At 36.1% G+C, this 19,593-nt stretch overlaps 1 protein-coding gene across 9 annotated transcripts in view; it reads right to left on the reverse strand.

The window, feature by feature from the left end:
• The window catches only part of ETV1 (ETS variant transcription factor 1), a 91,791-nt gene that overhangs the window by 11,708 nt on the left and 60,490 nt on the right, over positions 1-19,593 (reverse strand). For 8 of the 9 annotated variants that reach the window (XM_057304314.1, XM_048213012.2, XM_057304313.1 and 5 more), the window contains 3 exons: positions 7,022-7,090; positions 5,358-5,426; positions 1,920-2,089 (listed from right to left, as the gene is read on the reverse strand). In XM_057304314.1, the coding sequence (XP_057160297.1) occupies positions 1,920-2,089; positions 5,358-5,426; positions 7,022-7,090 (308 nt within the window). Of the gene's footprint in view, positions 1-1,919; positions 2,090-5,357; positions 5,427-5,926; positions 6,875-7,021; positions 7,091-19,593 lie in introns of those variants that run through there. The other variant, XM_026506760.4, reaches the window with a different exon arrangement.

Raw genomic sequence — 19,593 nt, forward strand, 5'->3', positions numbered from 1 at the left:
TGACTGTGGGCCACAGCGGCAAAGAAATTTCACTAAGACTTTCCAAAGAGTAAGTTTAAATGGCACAGCCGTTGCCTAATGGAAGCAGTTGCCAACAGTGAGTAAAGCGGCATTAGAAATGTGATGTTTCATTTTGAACAAAAGCCTTAGGAGACTTAGTACTTTCTGAACAATTACCACTGAGTTAGTTACTCTTTGGAAATGGTCTACTGACTCTGAATCACCTGGCCCTCTTTTACTTTGTGAGTCTACCACAGAAAAGGTATCGAAATGTTTGTTTGCTGTACTGAACAGATGTAATGGTATGTCTTTCCTGCATTTAAAAATCACAGAAATTTAGAATCTGATAAAGTTGAGGGTCACCTGTTCAAGTCTTCTATTCTACTTATTCAACCCGACCGTCATGAAAGCTCACGAAAGTCAACAATGCTAAATAAAGACCTTGATGATGTTCATAAAGATTTATTCTTCTGAGGTCAGTAATGGCCAACATAATTCAGTAATTTTTCCACCTTAACAAATATATGGGAAAAACAAAAAGTTCTGTTTGTGCTCATCTCATTTTAGTCAGAGGAAAAGGGAAATAACTGCTACAAATTCCTGTTGAACGTACTCAGCTCTAGGATGAACCAACTCTTGCAGTGATTATTAACATGTGTGATGAGGTGAAGAGCACACATTCCCATCATGTTAAAGGGCTTTCAAGTTACTTTATATTAAGTGTTTCCAGTCTCCCTTTGTTAGTGCTTCACACTGTCACCGGTCTTTCACTTACATCATTTAAGTACATCTACATAAATATGAATTTCCTTTGACAGACAAATTAAGCCTTAGACACACTATGAAATTCAAACACCCAAATACTTAGCCCATACTAGATAATAGATACTTTCAAATTCTGACATTGAGCCCTCTATGCATGAGTGTTTCGTCAGGGCAATGGAGATGCAAAGCTAACCTTCTAGACTACTAGTGTATTGAGATAATCTGAAGTAATCATGCTAACCAGCTCCTCTTATTTCAAACTTCTTTTAATACAAATTTGAATTAGACCATCTCTTAAATAAGGAAGATGACTTATTTCCTGGATGTTACCTGATTATGAATAAATATATGGTTTCAGAGGGCAGAAAATTTAAGATGTACGGGCCCATTAGCCTAGGCTGTAAATGTCCAGTCTATACTAATCTAAACTAACTACTTTGGGTTCAAAAATAGCTGGATATCCTACTACATGTTTCTAATGCGTTTAGACCCTACAGCCAGTATGAGCAGTTATAGGCATGTTAATTGAAAGTCATGTAGGGACAACTGGGTGGCTCAGTCAGTTAAGTGTCTGCCTTCAGCTCAGGTCATGATCCCAGGGTCCTGGGATGGAGTCCTGCATTGGGACTCCCTGCTCAGCCGGGAGCCTGCTTTTCCCTCTGCCTGCCATTCCCCCTGCTTGTGCTCTCTCTATCTTTCTGACAAGTAAATAAATAAATAAAATCTTTTTAAAAAAAGTTATCTATTCCTTCCTTGACTAATGAAAACTAAAGTCAACTTTAATAGTAGCCAAGAAAGCACCTTTAGTAAGATATAAACATTTTATATAAAGGTCACCTTTCTATAGAGGTCCATAATACTATCGGTGGGTTATGCTGTAATAATAATAGTAGTTTTAAGCCTAAAGCTAGACTTGGGGAGAATAAAAATTGAACTGAGAAGTTCTTCAGGAAAACACTCCAGTGCATGGGGGTCATATTCATTTCTTATTTTAAATGTACACATTTTTTTTCCTTCGCCCACTTTCTAATTCCAAGAAGGTTTCCCTAAAGTTTTAAAATTAAAAAAAAATTTTTTTTCAGCATATTAATCAATATATGTTTCTTTGCATTGTAATATATCCAATTTTCCTAACAAAAATCTACTAAACCCACCTCTTCAGGCTCAATCAGTTTAAATTCCATGCCTCGCCCAGTCCACGCAATGAAATGAGAATTTGAAGGGTCATCCAGAAGAGCTACCAAAAACTGCCAGAGCTGAAGTGATCCCCGCCGCTGGTATGTGGGCCCTTCCCGATACATCCCTGGCTCCTGTTTGATGTCTCCTAAATCAAAATATGTTAAAGTTTCTATTATTAGCAATACTATGACATTTACATAAAATAAAATTTACATTAAATCAATCATTAAAATGTTTAAACCACAACCACTTTAGGGGTTTCTATGAAATATAATGTTACCACTTTAAATGGGCTTTAAAACAGTTAAAGGACTTAATGTAAACCAAGAACCTGTGCAAACTTACAAACAACTATATGTAACATAAGGGTCAAAACAAATGCATACAGGTGCAGAATAAATCCACGAATGTCATTTTCTTATTAAAATTCTGTATAACCATCTTTTTGTTTTCACTCATTTATTTAAAAACCATACCATCCAATCACACTTCTTCTTGCTTTTATTGTTAATGACATCATTCACTGCTCTAAGCAACATGGAAGAGGGAGTAATCGATTTTAAGCTCTGGGCATTTTATTCGTACAAGTTCTGCAAACTATAATTTGTAATACCTCACTGACCTACACATGAAAAAATTTGCAAATTTTAATGCAAATATTTCAAAGCAAATTTACTCTTTTGTTTATTTACTTATTTTTACGGATTTGTTTATTTGAGAGAGAGAGAGCAGGGGGAGAGGCAGAAGGAGAGGGAGAGAATCCCAAGAGGAAGAGAATCCCAGGCCTTGAGGAGCCCGATGTGAGACTTAATCCCACGACCCCAAGATCATGACCTGAGCCAAAAGCAAGAGTTGGACACTCAATGGATGGAGCCACCCAGGCGTCCCATCTCAAAGGAAATTTAATAGCATCTTAAACTCTGAGTTAAGTAATCTGTACTTTATATAAATTAGGAAAATCTCAGGTAGATCTGGGCATATTGGATTATCATCGTACCACCTTTTTCCCATACCTTCATACTGGCACTACCACTGTCTTAACTGGCAGCAAATAAAAATTCCTTCATTTTTCTTTATCTCTTGTTTGCATTTCAGTCACGTGAATTTAGCTTGCTAGTCTTTTTCTAAAAGTGCAGTCTAAAAACACATATACAGGAGCTTTCTGTAAATCTATTATTTTTAATCAATGAAGGCCAGTTTGTGTTACATTTATTTGCTATTTATATATAGTGTAAAAACCTATTAAATAGATTACAGCAATAAGGGTATTAGTGTTATTAATTCTTCTGGTATAAATCTGGTCAGTTATCTTATTTTTACCAAACAAAAATTCAGTCATAACTCCTGATTATTGACATCTACCTCTGGCCAACCATCCCCAAAAATATGTGGAATTGGTCACACAGGGGATTGAATGTCTAGGGCCCTACAAACATATCATCGTTAATGCATGAATTTCTCTTCTCCACTCTTGAAACAATTCAGACAGAATATATTCAAGCCAATCTATTCACAGTAAATGTGAATTATAAAACAGACCAAATCAGAAGCTTCTTAAAACTTTCCTTTGGTAACTAGACAGACACACACCTCTTAAAATAATTACAAAAAGAACGACACTTTAAAAACCACAACCAAAATAAAATTATTCAGTCAATAGCTGCTAGAAATCATTATGTCATTCTGGTCTAAGCTAGATATACAGAAGTGTCTCTTCATATTGATTTCGATGACAGTTTTATTTATCTCAGTTTTTCCTTCTGAGACTTACAAATTTTTTCATGGGGGTAACTGAGCAATTATGCAGAGAGAGTGAAACACTGTCAAATTTTATAATCTCTAGATTGCTTCTGCCTATAAATGTGACAGACTATACTAGCCTTGTCAATGAAAAAATAACCCTTTGCTTTTCTATTCTCTTGCTCTCTATTCCTTATAAAACACTAGCACTATCTTCCAAAAAACATTTTCTTAGTACAAAATTGAAGAATATTTAAAAGTCAAAGGGAATAAATAATCAAGATAGATTGCTTTCCTAAACATTAGTCTGACTTAGGCCTTTTAGATTATATCATAATCCTACTGGTAGTTTGGAGCTATATTTCCTTCCTTATGTGCCCATACTGGTAATCGAGATTTCTTAAAATGTTAAGCTCACTAAGAATTAAAAACAAAACAAAACAAAAAAATGATGAAGGTCATTCCAAAAAGCAAAGGCTTTATGCTTCGTCTTAAGAGAGAAGCTGTATGTTAAGAACTGTGACACTCTGATAATGATTGTAACCACACATATCACACTGAAGCTCCAAGCCTAAAACTAACATCTATTTAGAAGAAGACCAAAAAAGTGACTCTGCAGGAGCTTAACCCTATGACCCTGAATGAATTTAGCCATTTAAAGAAGACTAAGGAAACAGATCTTCCCCAAATTATCATTCTTTCTGAGAAGGACCAGGGTAGCAAAAACCTCAGGAACAGAGTAGTCTTCAAGAAACTAATTAGAGAGGGAGAAGCAATCTGAGCGTGCACTTTGCTGTTTAAATAATGACAATTAAAAACTTCTGAGAGCTACCAAGTCATTACAGCCATGATCCCCAAAGTTTGTGCAATCAGCTAATCAGAGGGTCCCTGCTCGTTTCCTGTTAAACAATCAAAGCAGGAAATAGGGAGACCACTCTGAAGAACCACTAAATCAAGTAACTGTTACTTTTCCCCAAGCTTCCTCGTAGATGCTGACTTCTGCCACCTTTGTCAAGGGAAAAAAAAAATTTCTATCTAACTTGACACTTTTTTCTAAAGTCTGGGACCTTGTCACTGCACTAGCAAGTGATATTAAAAAGGTAATGCTTTCCTAATTCCATCTTAAACAATTGCGAAGTAATTACACATTAGTAAAGAACATCTTCCCGGGGGGAAAAAAAGGAAAAACAAAAAATAAGGACTAACACTCACTAAACGGGCAGCTATGTTGTTCTGCGTTCCATAACGCATCTTTTCACGAACACTAAAAGGAAAGAGGCCGCATTAGTCATCTGCGCACCCTCAGCAGCACGCTCTCTGTTCTGCTTTGTTAATTACGGGATCAGCTTTCAATAAATCTCGAGCAACAAGCTGCATGTGCTCAGCAGGGCAATGGAAAGACCCCTCGTACTCACACAAGGCTCAGCAAGAACGATACTCTCTGGTTCTATCTTTAAAAATGAGATCTCTCATAGGACAAAAGAAAAAGCTTCTGAATAGGGGAAGGAAGAGAGAATTTATAAAAGGTCAAAGTTTACCATGAGTTGAATGCGTCATAAATGATGTGCACAGAAATCTTTAAGTAGGGATGTCAACTGTTTTCAGGGGAGTCGCGGGTGATCTCTCCACTCCCTCTTAAAAAAAACAAACTTGAAGCACAAGGAGAAACCTACCATCGAATTTCTCTGGGACAACACAGGTGTCATCGTAAAACTGCCTGGGGCCCTTCTCAAACATACAGCCTGTGGGAGGAAATAGGATACATTTGATACAAATGAAACTCACAAGCAATTAAAAATGTAGCCATTAACACAAAAACTGGGGTAGAAAAGGACTCTGCCATTTTTCAGCTCTGTGACCTTAGACACACTATTTAGTCTCTGTGTCTGTTTCCTCACCTATAAAATGGGAATGATAATAAATCACCTATCTTCAAGGGGTTGTTGTGAGGATTAACTGATTTAATACATGCAAGTTTAGAATAGTATCTAGAGCACAGTGATATATGACAGGTAGATATTTATATTATTACTACCCCAAGCACAAAGCAGGTCAACCCTGGCAAATCTAGAAATTACAATATGTCATCTCCTTTTTCGTTTTCTTCCAAGTTTTGTTATTCATGAGACAGGAGGAAAATCAAGATGCGTTACTTATATTTACCTTGCACAATTACCCTGATAAACTGAAACACATTCAGTTTACCTCTTACTTCCCCAGAGAAATATTTAGCTAGGCTAACCTCATGTTTTCATCTTCCACAGCCAAGATAGTTTTAATTTTCTTTTTTAACTTTTCTTTTTTCCTGTAACAAAACTAAGTCCACAGAAAAAATACAAAATAAATCAACAGCTTTTAGCAATCACTTTCTCCCCCATATATCCTCGACTGTGACCTTCACTGAATCATTGTCGACTTTAATTACCAGTACGAAATTGCATATACTTTAGTCACAGTTTTCTTTCTCAGATGTCCTGGTCTCTATGGTGAGTACATAATATTAATGATAGCAGTGACAATAATTACACTGCATTTCTGCTAAATTTTTGGTCCCAAATATTTTGGATTTACCAGCTTATTACACTCTTCTTTAAATATAAGAATTTACTTCTATCAGTATCACTTATACAAAGCAACCAGTATTACACCTAACCTAAAAAGATTCACCTATGTCATCTTACTGAGGACACAGAACATTTATGTCATGAACCATGCACATATTTCCAGGAACACCTTAATAGGGAATGTATCCAGAGAAGATCCTTTTCATCCATTACTTTGCAGGTATCAAAGTCCAGTAGATCAAAGCTTTCCCACCATGGTTACCATGAACACACCCACAATAAAAACTCCTTCTGCAGACCTCTTATGTGAAATTCCATCCGTAACAATTACTTGTATAAAAATGAAAAATCCACAATATATAAAGGCAAATATATTTAAATCTACTCTCTTTCATTTCAAAACACAGATTTAGGTCTTAAAGCAAAACTGAAATTCCTCGAAGATACATTTCAGTAGAGAGTAGGAAGGTAGGCTAATCTATAAAGCACATGTTCTATTTTAAAAGGATGTGGTTGTTGGCAAAAAAAAAGAACACAGAAATCTACTTTTCAGCTGTTTATACTCACATGACTCATGTTAACAACCAACTTCAAGATAACATGACCCGAAACATCCTCCTTTTACTTTAAAAAGATAAAGTTTTAAAATAGTGGTTTAGGGAACATAAGTGATTTTTCCCGTAAACTATAATGATTGATCAAATGACTGCGTCTTTGGTACGTCTGATAATTTTGACCGTATTTACAAGGAATTTCAATAATGGAAAACTTAACTTCTGTTCTGCTGGGATGAGCCAGGAAGCCTTCTTGCCTCATATAAATGGAGTGGCAGCTAGGCACTTCTGGAAGAAGAAACAATATCAGTCAAAGAGAAGTTTGGAGCTGAAAATGTGCTGTTACCAATAGACAGAGTGCAGACAGGAAAATGAAAGAAACTGACATGAGTCTCCATGAGGGGAGCCTGTCAACACGCAGTTAACATTTCAGGCAGAGCCCACACAGGAAATGGGAAAATGAGGGGTGCCTGGGTGGCTCAGTGACCGACTCTTTTTTTTTTTTTTTAATAATAATTTTTTATTATGTTAGTCACCATACAGTACATCCTTAGTTTTTGATACAATGTTCCATGATTCATTATTTGCATATAACACCCAGTGCTCCATGCAATATGTGCCCTCCTTAATACCCATCACTGGCCTATCCCAAACCCCCACCCCCTCCACTCTGAAGCCCTCAGTCTGTTTCCCAGAGTCCATAGTCTCTCGTGGCTCACCGACTCTTAACTTGGCTCAGGTCATGATCTCAGGATTGTGAGATTGAGCCCGCATGAGGCTCCAAGCTCAGCAGGGAGTCTGCTTGAAAATTCTCTCTCTCTACCTCTGCCTTCCCCCAGCTCACGCACTCACACTCTCGCTCAACTAAATGAATAAACATTTTTTAAAAAAGAAGCAATGGAAAATGAAAAGCATATCATGGCGGACACGATTCTTCAACAGACATGTAAATTCAAAGTTTTACCCATATTTACTAAAGGAAGGCTCTCTGGCAACTGCACATGAATGTGAGAGTGCCCTTGAAACAAATGGTGTCATGAGTTAAGATACATTTGGGGGCATTTATGGAATAAGTTTGTATATCCCATGGTATTCAAATCAAAGATCAACAAAGATTTAGTCATGGTTTATTTCATGAACACTGGTAGAAATTATTATGAAAAGACAAAATTGCCACATCTCTTAAAATTACTCTAGCCTTTTAACGTGACTGCTATTTTCTACCCCCAGATAAAAGTATGACTGCCTTTTTATTTTGTTAAGCGCATAGGTCATATTCAGAGCGAATGGGTCTATAAAACAGAAATCCAACAATTTCATAGCAAACACCATTATGATGCTAGGGGTGAGGCTTTGCCTACCTGACCAAGCTAACTCATCACTGAGGAAATAAACTTCGTTAATGGTTAAACTTGAGTCATAGTGATGGCTGTGTATTTAACATGTTTATTAGCTTAGAAATAGGGAAAAGGACAGGAATACGGATTAGGAGACAAAAGATTAAAACTGAGTCCTTAACTTACTACTAATAAAGCTAAGTGACTTTAGATAAGTCATTCTGTATCTAAGCTTATATAAAATAAAGGGTTGGACCAGGTGTTACCTAAAGTCTATTATAGGCTCAAGTTCTTTGATTCTGAACAGAAAGTCACTCACAAGACCAGAGGTTGATTTCTGGTAAAGCCAAAGAAGGTGTAGCTTCAGGAAGGACCCTTCACCTACAGGAATCCCTTCTGATGCCCTACACCTCATTTTGTAGATGTTGTTTCTTTTTCTTTTTCCTTCAGAAGATTCCCCAAATTTTATGTTTCAGGTCCCATAAACCCGGGCCCAAGCCTGTACATAACATATACAGATTCTACAGGAATGTAGAAATATATGTGACTAAATTAATTCTATCTTCTACAAGTTTTTGAAACTTTTAACACATACAAAAATAAACTTATAAGATACATAGAACCAATGTCCTATTTCATATAAGAGTATGCCCTCCATTCTACCACTTGTAGCAAGTATATGATTTCTGAACAAGTAATAAAGAACATTTAAATGAACTGGGAGCTAAAGACCCTCATTGCTTCTTACCTATCCATCCACAGACTTTCATGTTATAACTGATAATTAGCACTATTTATTTGGCCCAGAGGCCATTCTTTCTTGGTCTGGAATGTTCCATTTTTAAAGTCTATCTGATTTTTTAAAAATTTGCCTGGTGATGTCAACCAAAATATGAGATAATTTTTCACAGAAAAAAAGTTTACATGGTTTTAGTCAAAAATATCTTAATGGCATGAGTTGAAAACAATATAAAACTCATTATCAAACATTTTAGAACACCATGCCTTCTTTATATAAAATATGATCTAGTATAGAATTCTGACCCTACAAAAGACAGAGTTAATCTTGTTTCCTGAAATCCTTTTATGAGGTTGCAGAGTAGTTGAACTTCTGGGTTACCAAATAGCTAGCAATCCACTGTATCCATACTTTTTAACCAGTGGTACTTCAAATTAATTTTTAATGTTATGTTGATTTATTGCCAGGCATAGGACCCTCAAAGCAGCTGGGTCTAGGAGTGACAGTGTTAATGACTCTGCCATCAGCTCAGCAGCTGTTTAGAGGTAAGAATTTTGTTGTACCAATGTTGACACCCTGCCACAAAATACTTTTACTGACTGCTGCCCAGCTGGAGTATGGCTGTAAAAACAGCTGGCTGGCTCTGGAGGCAGCTAGAGGAAAACATATAGATTAAACTCTATTATATATAAGTGTGACTAAATGTAGTCTTTCCTCCCCAGAGGGGGAGAAAGAGAGGAGGAGAGGAAATTCAAGCATTTATAAGTAACCTACTATTCAAAGTTGAAGAAACATCTTATAAAAGTACTCTAACATAATATAAAATAAGCATGATCCTGGACATTTGACATCAAAGATAGAATCTGATGATCATTTCACTAATTCCCGTGTATCGATTGACCTTGATGATTTATTTCTTGTGCTAATTCTGTAATATTTTTCATAAATTCTATTTATCTATATGACATTTAAAGTATACTGATTTAAAATTCATAATAAATTAATGATTTATAATAAGGCTAAAGCCAGAACCTCCATTATAGCTCCACAGACCAAACTTGTGATCTAAGGTCTAAGAAAAGCCATGAATGGCAATTAAGGAAAAAATATATATATATATTCATATATGTATATATGAATATAATTGTGTTTCTGCCATATATATGTGTATGAAAAATATATATACATATATATGAATATAATTTTCTGCCATTTTAATACTATTTATTATACTCCAGAATAAATAAAATTAACATCTAGCTCTTGAAATTGAGACACTTGGCTAGCATTGTTTAAATCCAGTCTATCCTTAAAATTGGTATCCTTTATACAGTCACAAGAAGCCTGAAAAAATATGGCTAAGAGGAGTTTATTCCCCTAAAGTAACTAAAGTCATGTTATCCTAAAGTGGTATCAGTTAATTTATGACTATCAGAGTGGGTCAGACTCTAATCAAATTGTAGAAACATTTCCAAAGTGATTATTCAATCAAATGACTAACATGGTTAATTAGGAGCCATAAACATTGCTCTGAAGTTCATCAAAGTAATGACTTGCCCAGAAAAATTACTGCTAATTAAATTGCCTGCTGCTTTCATTTCTACCTTATCTAATAAAAAATCCAACCAATGAAGTTTGGCATTACATTTTAACTTTTGCTAAATGCTCAACTAAGAACCAAACTAGCTAAGCGGTGACTTCAAAGGCAAATGTTCTGTGGCAGGGAATGGAGGCATTGCATACATGTGCATTCATGTTTTTTCACGGAATAAAGCTCACAAAGTCAGCAACAATAATAAACTGCAGTTTAACCCATGCCCAAATGTTACTATGACAGCGTGTTTATACCGTTCTATTACGTGTCCATAGATTATAAAGTTAGGATCACAAGCACAGCACTGATTACAAATGTGCTCCTTATCTTCTAACAGACCTGGTTTTGAACCTCAGTTCTGGTATTTCGTGGGAGGATGATGTTTTCTTAGTTATTTAACATCTCTAACTCTCAACTTTCACATCTGTAAGATGGGAATAATACATGATATCCTTCAAAGGACTATGAAGAGGGACCATATGGGCAACATTTCACTTGACACCAACAGTAAGGATTCAAGAAATGGTGCTTATCATTAATAACAGAAACTGTTTTTAATTGTCCTTCATGACTATTTAAAGTGAGCAAACCACAGTACTTAAAACTAAAAATTATATATTTTAAATCATTTTTATATCTTAATTTGCTGTTCTTAAAACAATTACTGAGAAGGTTGAACCTGTGATATTTAAAATATATTGATTTAAAATTCATTATAAATTTATGATTTATCAGGTTTAAGCAAGAATCTCCATACATTTTCAAAATATTTGGAGGTACCTCTTTAGAGCGTCTATTTACAATGTTATGCCCTGATATTTGCTGCTAAATGACTTTGGTTTAAAAGTTTTAAATTCAGGGGTGCCTGGGTGGCTCAGTCGGTTAAGTGTCTGACTTTGGCTCAGGTCATGATACTAAGGGTCCTGGGATGGATCCCGGTGTAGAGCCCCATGTGGAGCCCTGCCTCGTGCCCCCACTGAGCCCAGTGCTCAGCAGGGAGTCTGCTTGCCCCTCTCCCTCTGCCCCTCCCCCCAACTCCTGTTCTGTCTCTTTCAAATAAAAAAATAAAAAGTTTTAAATTCAATCTATAAATTGAATTATGTAAATTTAAGACAAAGGATTTTGTATTATTTTGAAACTTACGGATCAAAAAGCACGACAACATGACACTTAGCATGGGCCCAGTCAGCTTGCAGAAACTTACCTACCTATAATTTGTCACACATGAATTCGGGGGATGACTAGCCGGTCTAATATGCTATAAAAATTCAAAGCTGCAAAGCACCGCTGTCATTTGAAGGCACAGTTCATGCAGGGGCAGTGAAGAAGAATAGTAAACTAACACCTCAAACTACCTGATTTAGCCTTCACCTCTGGTTACACTGTTAAAATTACCCTTAAATTAAGATACTCAGGTATGAAACTAAAACGTTGATTCTTCTGTCTCTTGCATCTTAAAGCCATATTGGGAAATTGATGTGGGGAGCTTCACCTAAGGTCTGACCACAAAGTGCAGTTTTGACTTTGCACTTGATAGAGTTATACACCACTCTGATTGGTGGGTTTGCACACTGCTGCCCAGTAGTAAAGAAGGAACGGGTCCCTTCAGGGCACAGTTTGCCAAAAGCTCTTACGAACTGTATTAGGCCAGATCGGAGACAAAATATTTGCCACGACTCTATGTCACATCTCTACACTTTGCTGAAATTGTTTGTTATCAAATAGTGTACAAACCTGGAAATATTTGATTTTGTAAACTTTGAGCAAGAAGGAAAAATGCCTCTCTTTCACTGGATGCTTTTGGTTAAATTCTTGTAGCAATAATCAGTGATAACTTAATTAGGCATTCAAGTCTCTGAGAGTAAATGAGAAATCCCTATAAAAGAGGAGTAAGCTCAATGTTGTGTTTTAACGTGATCTGGCTTTCATATGAGTATGCGATGGAAAAAGACCGATTTTCTATACATTTGACCAACTCCTTGAGGAGGTGAGGTGACAAAATCAAGTCTACCTAAACTTGTGCGTCATACATCAATGATGGTGGAAAACTTGGCACATTAAATGTCCAGGGCTAAAATATGCGTGTGGACACACATCTAAAATTATCAGATACTTGGTGGAAAACATGCGTGTGTGGTGTAATTCAATGCATACACAGGAGTTTCAACAAGTTTTTCAAAGACACGTATCTATTATCTTAAGAAATACTGAGTTATACCAAGAACTAATGACACTATTCTCATTCAAGAAAGAGGAGCATTATGACATATCCTGCCGAAGTTTTACCCATCTTAAACTTCATGTTTTACTGCTTTGTTTGTTTCTTCCCATTTCCTGGCACAGTGTTTAAATTCCAAAGCTTTTCTAGAGTGCATAAATAACATGAGCTTTATGAAGATGTATTTAAATGCAAATGCATTCACATACACCCTCGTGTAGCGTCATTTTACTATGCGTTTCCACTTGCCCCATGAACAGATTTCATGTGGCTAATCGAGAAAATTATATTTTATAAAGTTTTCTGAAACGGATGCTAAGGGGAAGGAATTTTTTTACACCCATGTGATCTCTCTCTGATAGAACAAAACTCTAAAAATAAGGCCCAGGGTGAGTATGTCTGAATTCACTTGAGAAAGAAGGCAAGTGGGATGGCACAAAAATGAAGTTTTACAGGACCTGTTTGTCATCAGTCACAAAAGCTCTACATGGATGTAATAACAACTTAGTCACTGAACCGCATATAAAAAAAGCAAGAAAGTTGGAGTTGGCTGAAATCTTAAGAGAATGATGAATTTAGTATGACCTCATTCACACTTACATGGGATCTTTTTCATTAGGAGTTTTAGTAAACTATGAATATAAATGATGTAAAATCTGCAGAGGTATTCTCTTCCACCACAGCTCAGAGATACAGAATCTATTGTTGATAGACTTTGAGGACAGAAAGAGTACCGCATTAGTCTTTATATGCCTAGTACAGTGCTTTCAAGATACCAAAAAAAAAAAAAAAAAAGTAATGCTGTTCTCTGCATGTAGGTACTTTTAAAACATAAAGGCTATGTAACATGAAGTAACAGTATAGAATAGTATCGGTAGGAGACCACAAACTTCTCTTGTAAGCATGTGTGTTTTGGGGGAAAACAGTATCCTATACCAATAATAACCAGATTCAGGTTTAGTTTATATGATCTCGTAGGCTGACAACTTTACAAGTTTTACAAGCCTGTGAGATTTTATTAAGTTAGAGTCAAAAATAAAATTGAAGTGATAGGAAATACAAGTACAACTGTAACTTTGACTGTTTCTTAGATATTACTGTACTCCAACAGTTTACTGAAGTTTAAAAGAAAATACAAGAAAAGATGCCATTAGCTGCTAACATGGGGCCACAAGAGAATTCTGAAGAGGGGAACAATTTAATGTTGAGTTTCAATACTGAATCATTCCCCTTCTGGAATCTTCATGATGTGAAGCAAACACATCATGAATTGCTTTGTCCCCTCCCTGTCATCGCTCCTTGGATCACTGCAATACTCAGATATTTATTCTGCTTGCTCTGAACATGAATAATATTAGTGTGGAGTTCCATATGATGGCTTCACTCCATTGCAGACAGCCTAACAGTACAGTATTTTGTTGTTCTTACACAACAGGACTCTCTTCAACGAAGAGTATCTCTCTCTCCCTATGTCTTATTCTCTAACCCCCAAAATGGTATTTGTAAACATTAGAAATAATAATGGCATCTTATTCAAGGACTAGCAGTCTCTCAGGAAATCTCTAGGAGTCAAGATAAAAATCACACCTTCCTCTTGCCTGGACCCCAACTTCTATAGGTATGAGTAACTTTACAAACATAATCCTATTGTATCCTTACAAAAACAAAAAGGTAGAGGAATTAAGTGTCCCTTTTTATAAATGAGGAGATGAAGGACAAACGGTACAACAAAACATGCTTGATACGACAGAGAGAGTAAATAGTCATCTGGGCCCAGAATTCAGTGTAATATTTCCAGTGTCATACGAAGTGGGTGGCTTTGTTTTTTATTGCTAAGAATAACAAAAACAGGCGTGTGAAGAGCGCACGGTGGAGGCCCACACACTGAAGTGAAGGGTCACCAGGACAGAGTATTGCAAGATTCTTCTCTAAATTTAAGAAAATGGTCAATAAATCACAATGACACATGCTTGCCGTTCTCTCAGTTTTGTTTTGGTTGCTTTTTGCATATATCTTTGAATATCACTTATTGTAAAATTTTCCAGACGATATCTCAAACAATTAACTAAAAATTCTCTCTCTCACACACACACAAGATAAAAACTGTAATCATCTATTTAATGTGACAAAAATTCCTTGAAAAGGTTTCAATTAAGTTATTCATGTGTTAGGTAAAAATATTTTATGGAAATAAAAAGTCTTCCTTTTCCTCTAAACTATCAGTTAACTCACTTAAGTATACAAATCTTATAAGTGAAAAAAATTCTGTAACCACATTCTATACTTAAAAATCTATATTCAAACACTTTTTAAAAAATAAATATTTATCTTATCTCTCTTGTTCACATTCATGAAACATGTACGTGCACACACACACACACACACACACACACGGATCCAAATATGCACCCTTAAACTGTTTCATTTAATTTCAAATCTTAGTTGCACATACAAAAACAGTTGTATGTTCATTTTGTCCTCTTGCAATAAGCAGTTCTGGGCCTAAGCATCCTGATGGTTTTCTTTAAAAAGAAACTAAAAATCCCACACTATAAAAGTCCTTCCCCCCTCCCCCTTTTAATTCCCTTTTTTGATGCTAGTACAAGTCACAAGCAGATTATCCCTCCCTTCCCCCTTTCCTGCCTGTAAAATCCAAGTTAGACAAACACTGTGTGGCTGAAATGACATATTTGAATGGAATTCAGACCCACCAGTTCCTGTTTATGTTTCTGATTTGAGAATGCTGTCTTCCCATTCACTATACATTAGGAACACTGCTAGGCCGTAAATAGTGTTGGGTTACATGCAGGCAGAACCAATGAGCATTAATCATTACTTCCAGTCAACTGGCAAAAGCAGCAGCTGATGGAACACTACACCCTTCAGCTCTGTATAAATGGACATTCCAGAGTGTGTGTGTGTGTGTGTGTGTGTGTGTGTGTGTGTGTGTTTCCTTTCAGTCTCCATTTTATGAATGAAACTCCAGGCTCTATAGAGTCCATTCATGTAAGACAAATGCTTCCAGGGCTCTGCCCCCAGGGATCAATCAGTCATGGGTAAAACTGATATGATTGGTTTAAGACAGCCTTCAGCCTTCCATTACTGACTTAAAATGCAGTCCCTGTCCATTTGACCTGTGTTAATGCATAAAGAGTAAATCCAGACCATAGTCTCAATTCTCAAATCAAATCACTAGCCAGTGCCACTTACTGTAACTGTAGATTTAGAGCATATTTAAGTATTTCTTAGAAAAAGCGATAGAGTAGACCAGAGTACTGTTTGGGGAGATTCTCTATTTTAACTCGGAAAAGTGAGGAAAACCCATACGAGGCACGCGGGCCAATAAAAACCAAAGTCAGGTTGTGAGGCCAATCCCTAACCTCTATCAGGAAGACATCATCATCACTTTTCACAAGTGAAGCACCTAAAAATCAGAGATTAAGTGATCCACCAGTCCACAGATCACTGGCTGAGGAAAAGAAAATTCTCTCTGGATGTTAGAGAAACAGAATGTTAACATTTTCTGAAGGATCAATAGCTCAGTCCTTTAAATTCCCAAGTTTTTCTCCAGCTGAATTTCTTGAAGCAATAGTTTTAAAGTTAGGATGGGGGAAAAAAAGTGAGCTGCCATGTTTCAGGAGAAAATGTAGCCATGAGCAAATGATGCTTACTAATGGACTAGGGCCAAGGCCTGGCCTTTGGGAGTGTTGAATATCAGGTACAAAAAGCCAAAGTTCATGAAACCATAATCAGCGCTGCGCTGGAAATTACTAAAGATGGTAATGCTTAAAAATATCTAGAGTTTTTAGAAAGAAAAAAGCTATTTATGAGCAATTATGGGAATGATTTGTGAAGAGTAGGTCATATACCAAACACTGTTAAACACATAATAGGTTTTATCAGCCATCTGTAACTTGGTCCTTGACTCCAGAGGGAAGAAACCACTTCTCTCTTCCAGGGATCTAAAGCCATATGGGGAAACAGTTGCAGCCAACAATCTCTATACATCTCCAAACAATTTCTCACGAAATCTTTACCATGCCTGTTGAAGAAGGAATGAGGAAAACCATAAAAGATGCCTAGGCTTTGGCTTTAAACCTGTGATGGACTGTCTACTGTGGCGTCATGACAATTTACTACGTATCCTCCAATTTCCAGTATCTGATAAATAAAAGAGCAGAGAATACATAAAGTTACCAATATATTTTGGAATTCAAAATTAAAATACTGGCATAGCCAGGCAGGGAGATAATAAAGAATTCTATAATCTCTCAGCCAGAGAAAATAGTGAACAGAGGCAAGACCACTGAAGCGTGAACATACACTGAATTATTAATTCCTAAATTACACTCTTTATTCAATGCTTTAAATTTTTTTCCTTCTATTTGAGGTGATTCAATGATATGTAAATAAATGATGAAATTAAGCTATTTTCAAATGTAGTATTTCATATTTAGAAATTTAAAAATTATGATTACTGGCCATAGGACCTTCCATTTCGGAGAGAAGGAAGCCTGCTAGTTTATGTCAGGCCTGGATGTTTAAAGTAAGTATCAGGAGCTCTTACTTCCTCTGTTCCATCTGACTTTAATTAGCATTTTTCAACAGTTTTCTTTTGTAATCACTGCATTCTTTGTATTTCTTGAACAATATATTTGGTTGTTTACTTATGTGTAACTCAATTGTTCAGAAAAGACGTAAGAAAATTTATTAGAAAATATGCATGAGGTCAATTTCTCTAAAATATGTATCTCCTCTTGTAAACAAATAATAAAAATCATTTAAAAAATAATAAATGCTGATGACAGAATTTTTGAGATACTACACTAGTAGTAATAGTAACACTCATTCTAGTGATAGTTTAGAGATAAACTACTAGGTAATTGTGGTCTTCTGAATTTTGTTCTCATTTTCACTTTTTTGAAATTTGGTACGTTTAATCAATCGACTGAGGCTCTGAAGAATCTTCTCCAAACTTATAAAGCACTATTTATTTTATTTCTATGTGGCTGCAGAAATTATGTTCATCTTGCTCTGTTATCCACTGACTCCAACCTATAACTTTCACTTTAAAACCTTATTATAAACTTTGCAAGGGGAATCCCAAGCAAAGCTTACTAGAAACAGCATTAAAAATTGCTTGACTACTTTTCCTACGATTTGACAAAGATGAGTAGCCACCAACACAGCAAAAACACAGAATAACAATGACAATGGAAAAATCTTCCTCCCTTGCCATCTTAGAAACCCAAGAGTATTTATATTTAACTCTCTTGCCTGAAGTGCTTTGTCAGCTCTGAAAGCTGAAAGTTGAACATATTCTTAGTTTTCACATACTTAACATGAGGTAAAATATGTTTTCAGTATTTATTTCATCATTTCTCTGCTTATATATAATTTTTCTACATGATAAAGACAGAAAATCTTTCTTTAAATTTATAAAAGTTTGTCTATTGGCTTTTATCTAAGTCCTAAAGTGACAAAGAATATGGGAGAACTTGGGAAGGTTGCTTGGGTGAAGAATAGATTTAAAAACGGAGGATGGAAGAGTCCTACCATATTCTTCAAATGTAAGCTTTCCTTGTATCTAATGCGGTCCCTCATAAGCTTTCTGGTGAAAAATGGATTCAGCTGATAGAAGTTTCAAAATGACTATTCTAGTTAAATTCTAAGCCTTTGAGAGCTATCAAAAAAATTTTTTTCTAAGATTTTAAGTAATCTCTACACTCAACATGGGGCTGGAACCTACAACCCCATGATCAAGTCACGTACTCTACTGACTGAGCCAGCCAGGCGCTCTGAGCTACCAAAAATTTTAACAAAGAATGGGTGATACCCAATAAGAAGGCTAAGATAAACTCAAATTTCATATATAATCCAAGCATTTTAGAGGTGGATGAGCTGTTAATTAGCTGACTTTTCCTTCTAATTATTACTAAAGCCTTTTCTAGAAGACATATTATGGTAAGTCATTTCCTTGATAATCTCAACTATTGATCATGTTCATGTTATGTATCTTTTTAAAGGAAACAGAATGCATCTTTATCCTAAATGTCATTGGATAGTCCATATTTTCCTATCTTACAACAATGAGCACCTAATAATTAGAATAAAATTTGGGGACCACTAATGTAAAGGAAAAGCACACCTTAGGTCTCAATGAAGATGCTTTTATTGCTCTGAATCAGGTAGACTGAAAAACCATAGAAACACTTAGTCCAAAAATTAGAGTATAGGATCAATAATATGGTAAGAAATTGTGGATTAAAGTACCTTATTTTGGACAGTTATGTAGAAAGACATTGATGAACAGTGTACTAAACTAAGAAAATTGTGGTTCCAGTTTTGACTGTTTCACACATCATCTGTGTACCTGGAGGGAAGTTAATAGGAATGAGCTCAGGCATTTTATCTGTACAATTGAGACGTGGAGAAGTAATGTGAACTAGGTGATCTCCAAGAGCTTTCAGGCGTTCAAAAATTTCTAATCCTGAAAAACAACTCCTTGCGTCAGTTTACCAATTTAAAATGAGCGTTCACCACATCTGCTACCACATGTATGTTACATGCCTCCAAACTGAAGGAAGGCCTCATCAGTACCAGCAGAGTGGCCCTACGAAACACCATTAAAAAATAGAAACCCCTTTCTTAGGAGACACAGGATGTCAGCTTTCTCCACTACCCTCTCCTTCTACTTCCTCCTCTCCTGAAGCTCAAGCCTTCTCCCCCATTTTCTGATTTCAGCAACTTTCTTCCTGTCCTTGGAAGTTTGCCTTTCCCCCCTTCACCCCCAGCTCTTAAACTGCTCCACCACTTGCCTGGAAGGCATCTCTTAAACTAAGTAGAGTAACAGAATAGGCCCTGAGGGCTAAAAACGTCTTACTAATGTACTACCCCTCCAAT

The sequence above is a fragment of the Ursus arctos genome, unplaced genomic scaffold (genome assembly GCF_023065955.2).
Source record: "Ursus arctos isolate Adak ecotype North America unplaced genomic scaffold, UrsArc2.0 scaffold_3, whole genome shotgun sequence".
Lineage (NCBI taxonomy): Eukaryota > Metazoa > Chordata > Mammalia > Carnivora > Ursidae > Ursus > Ursus arctos.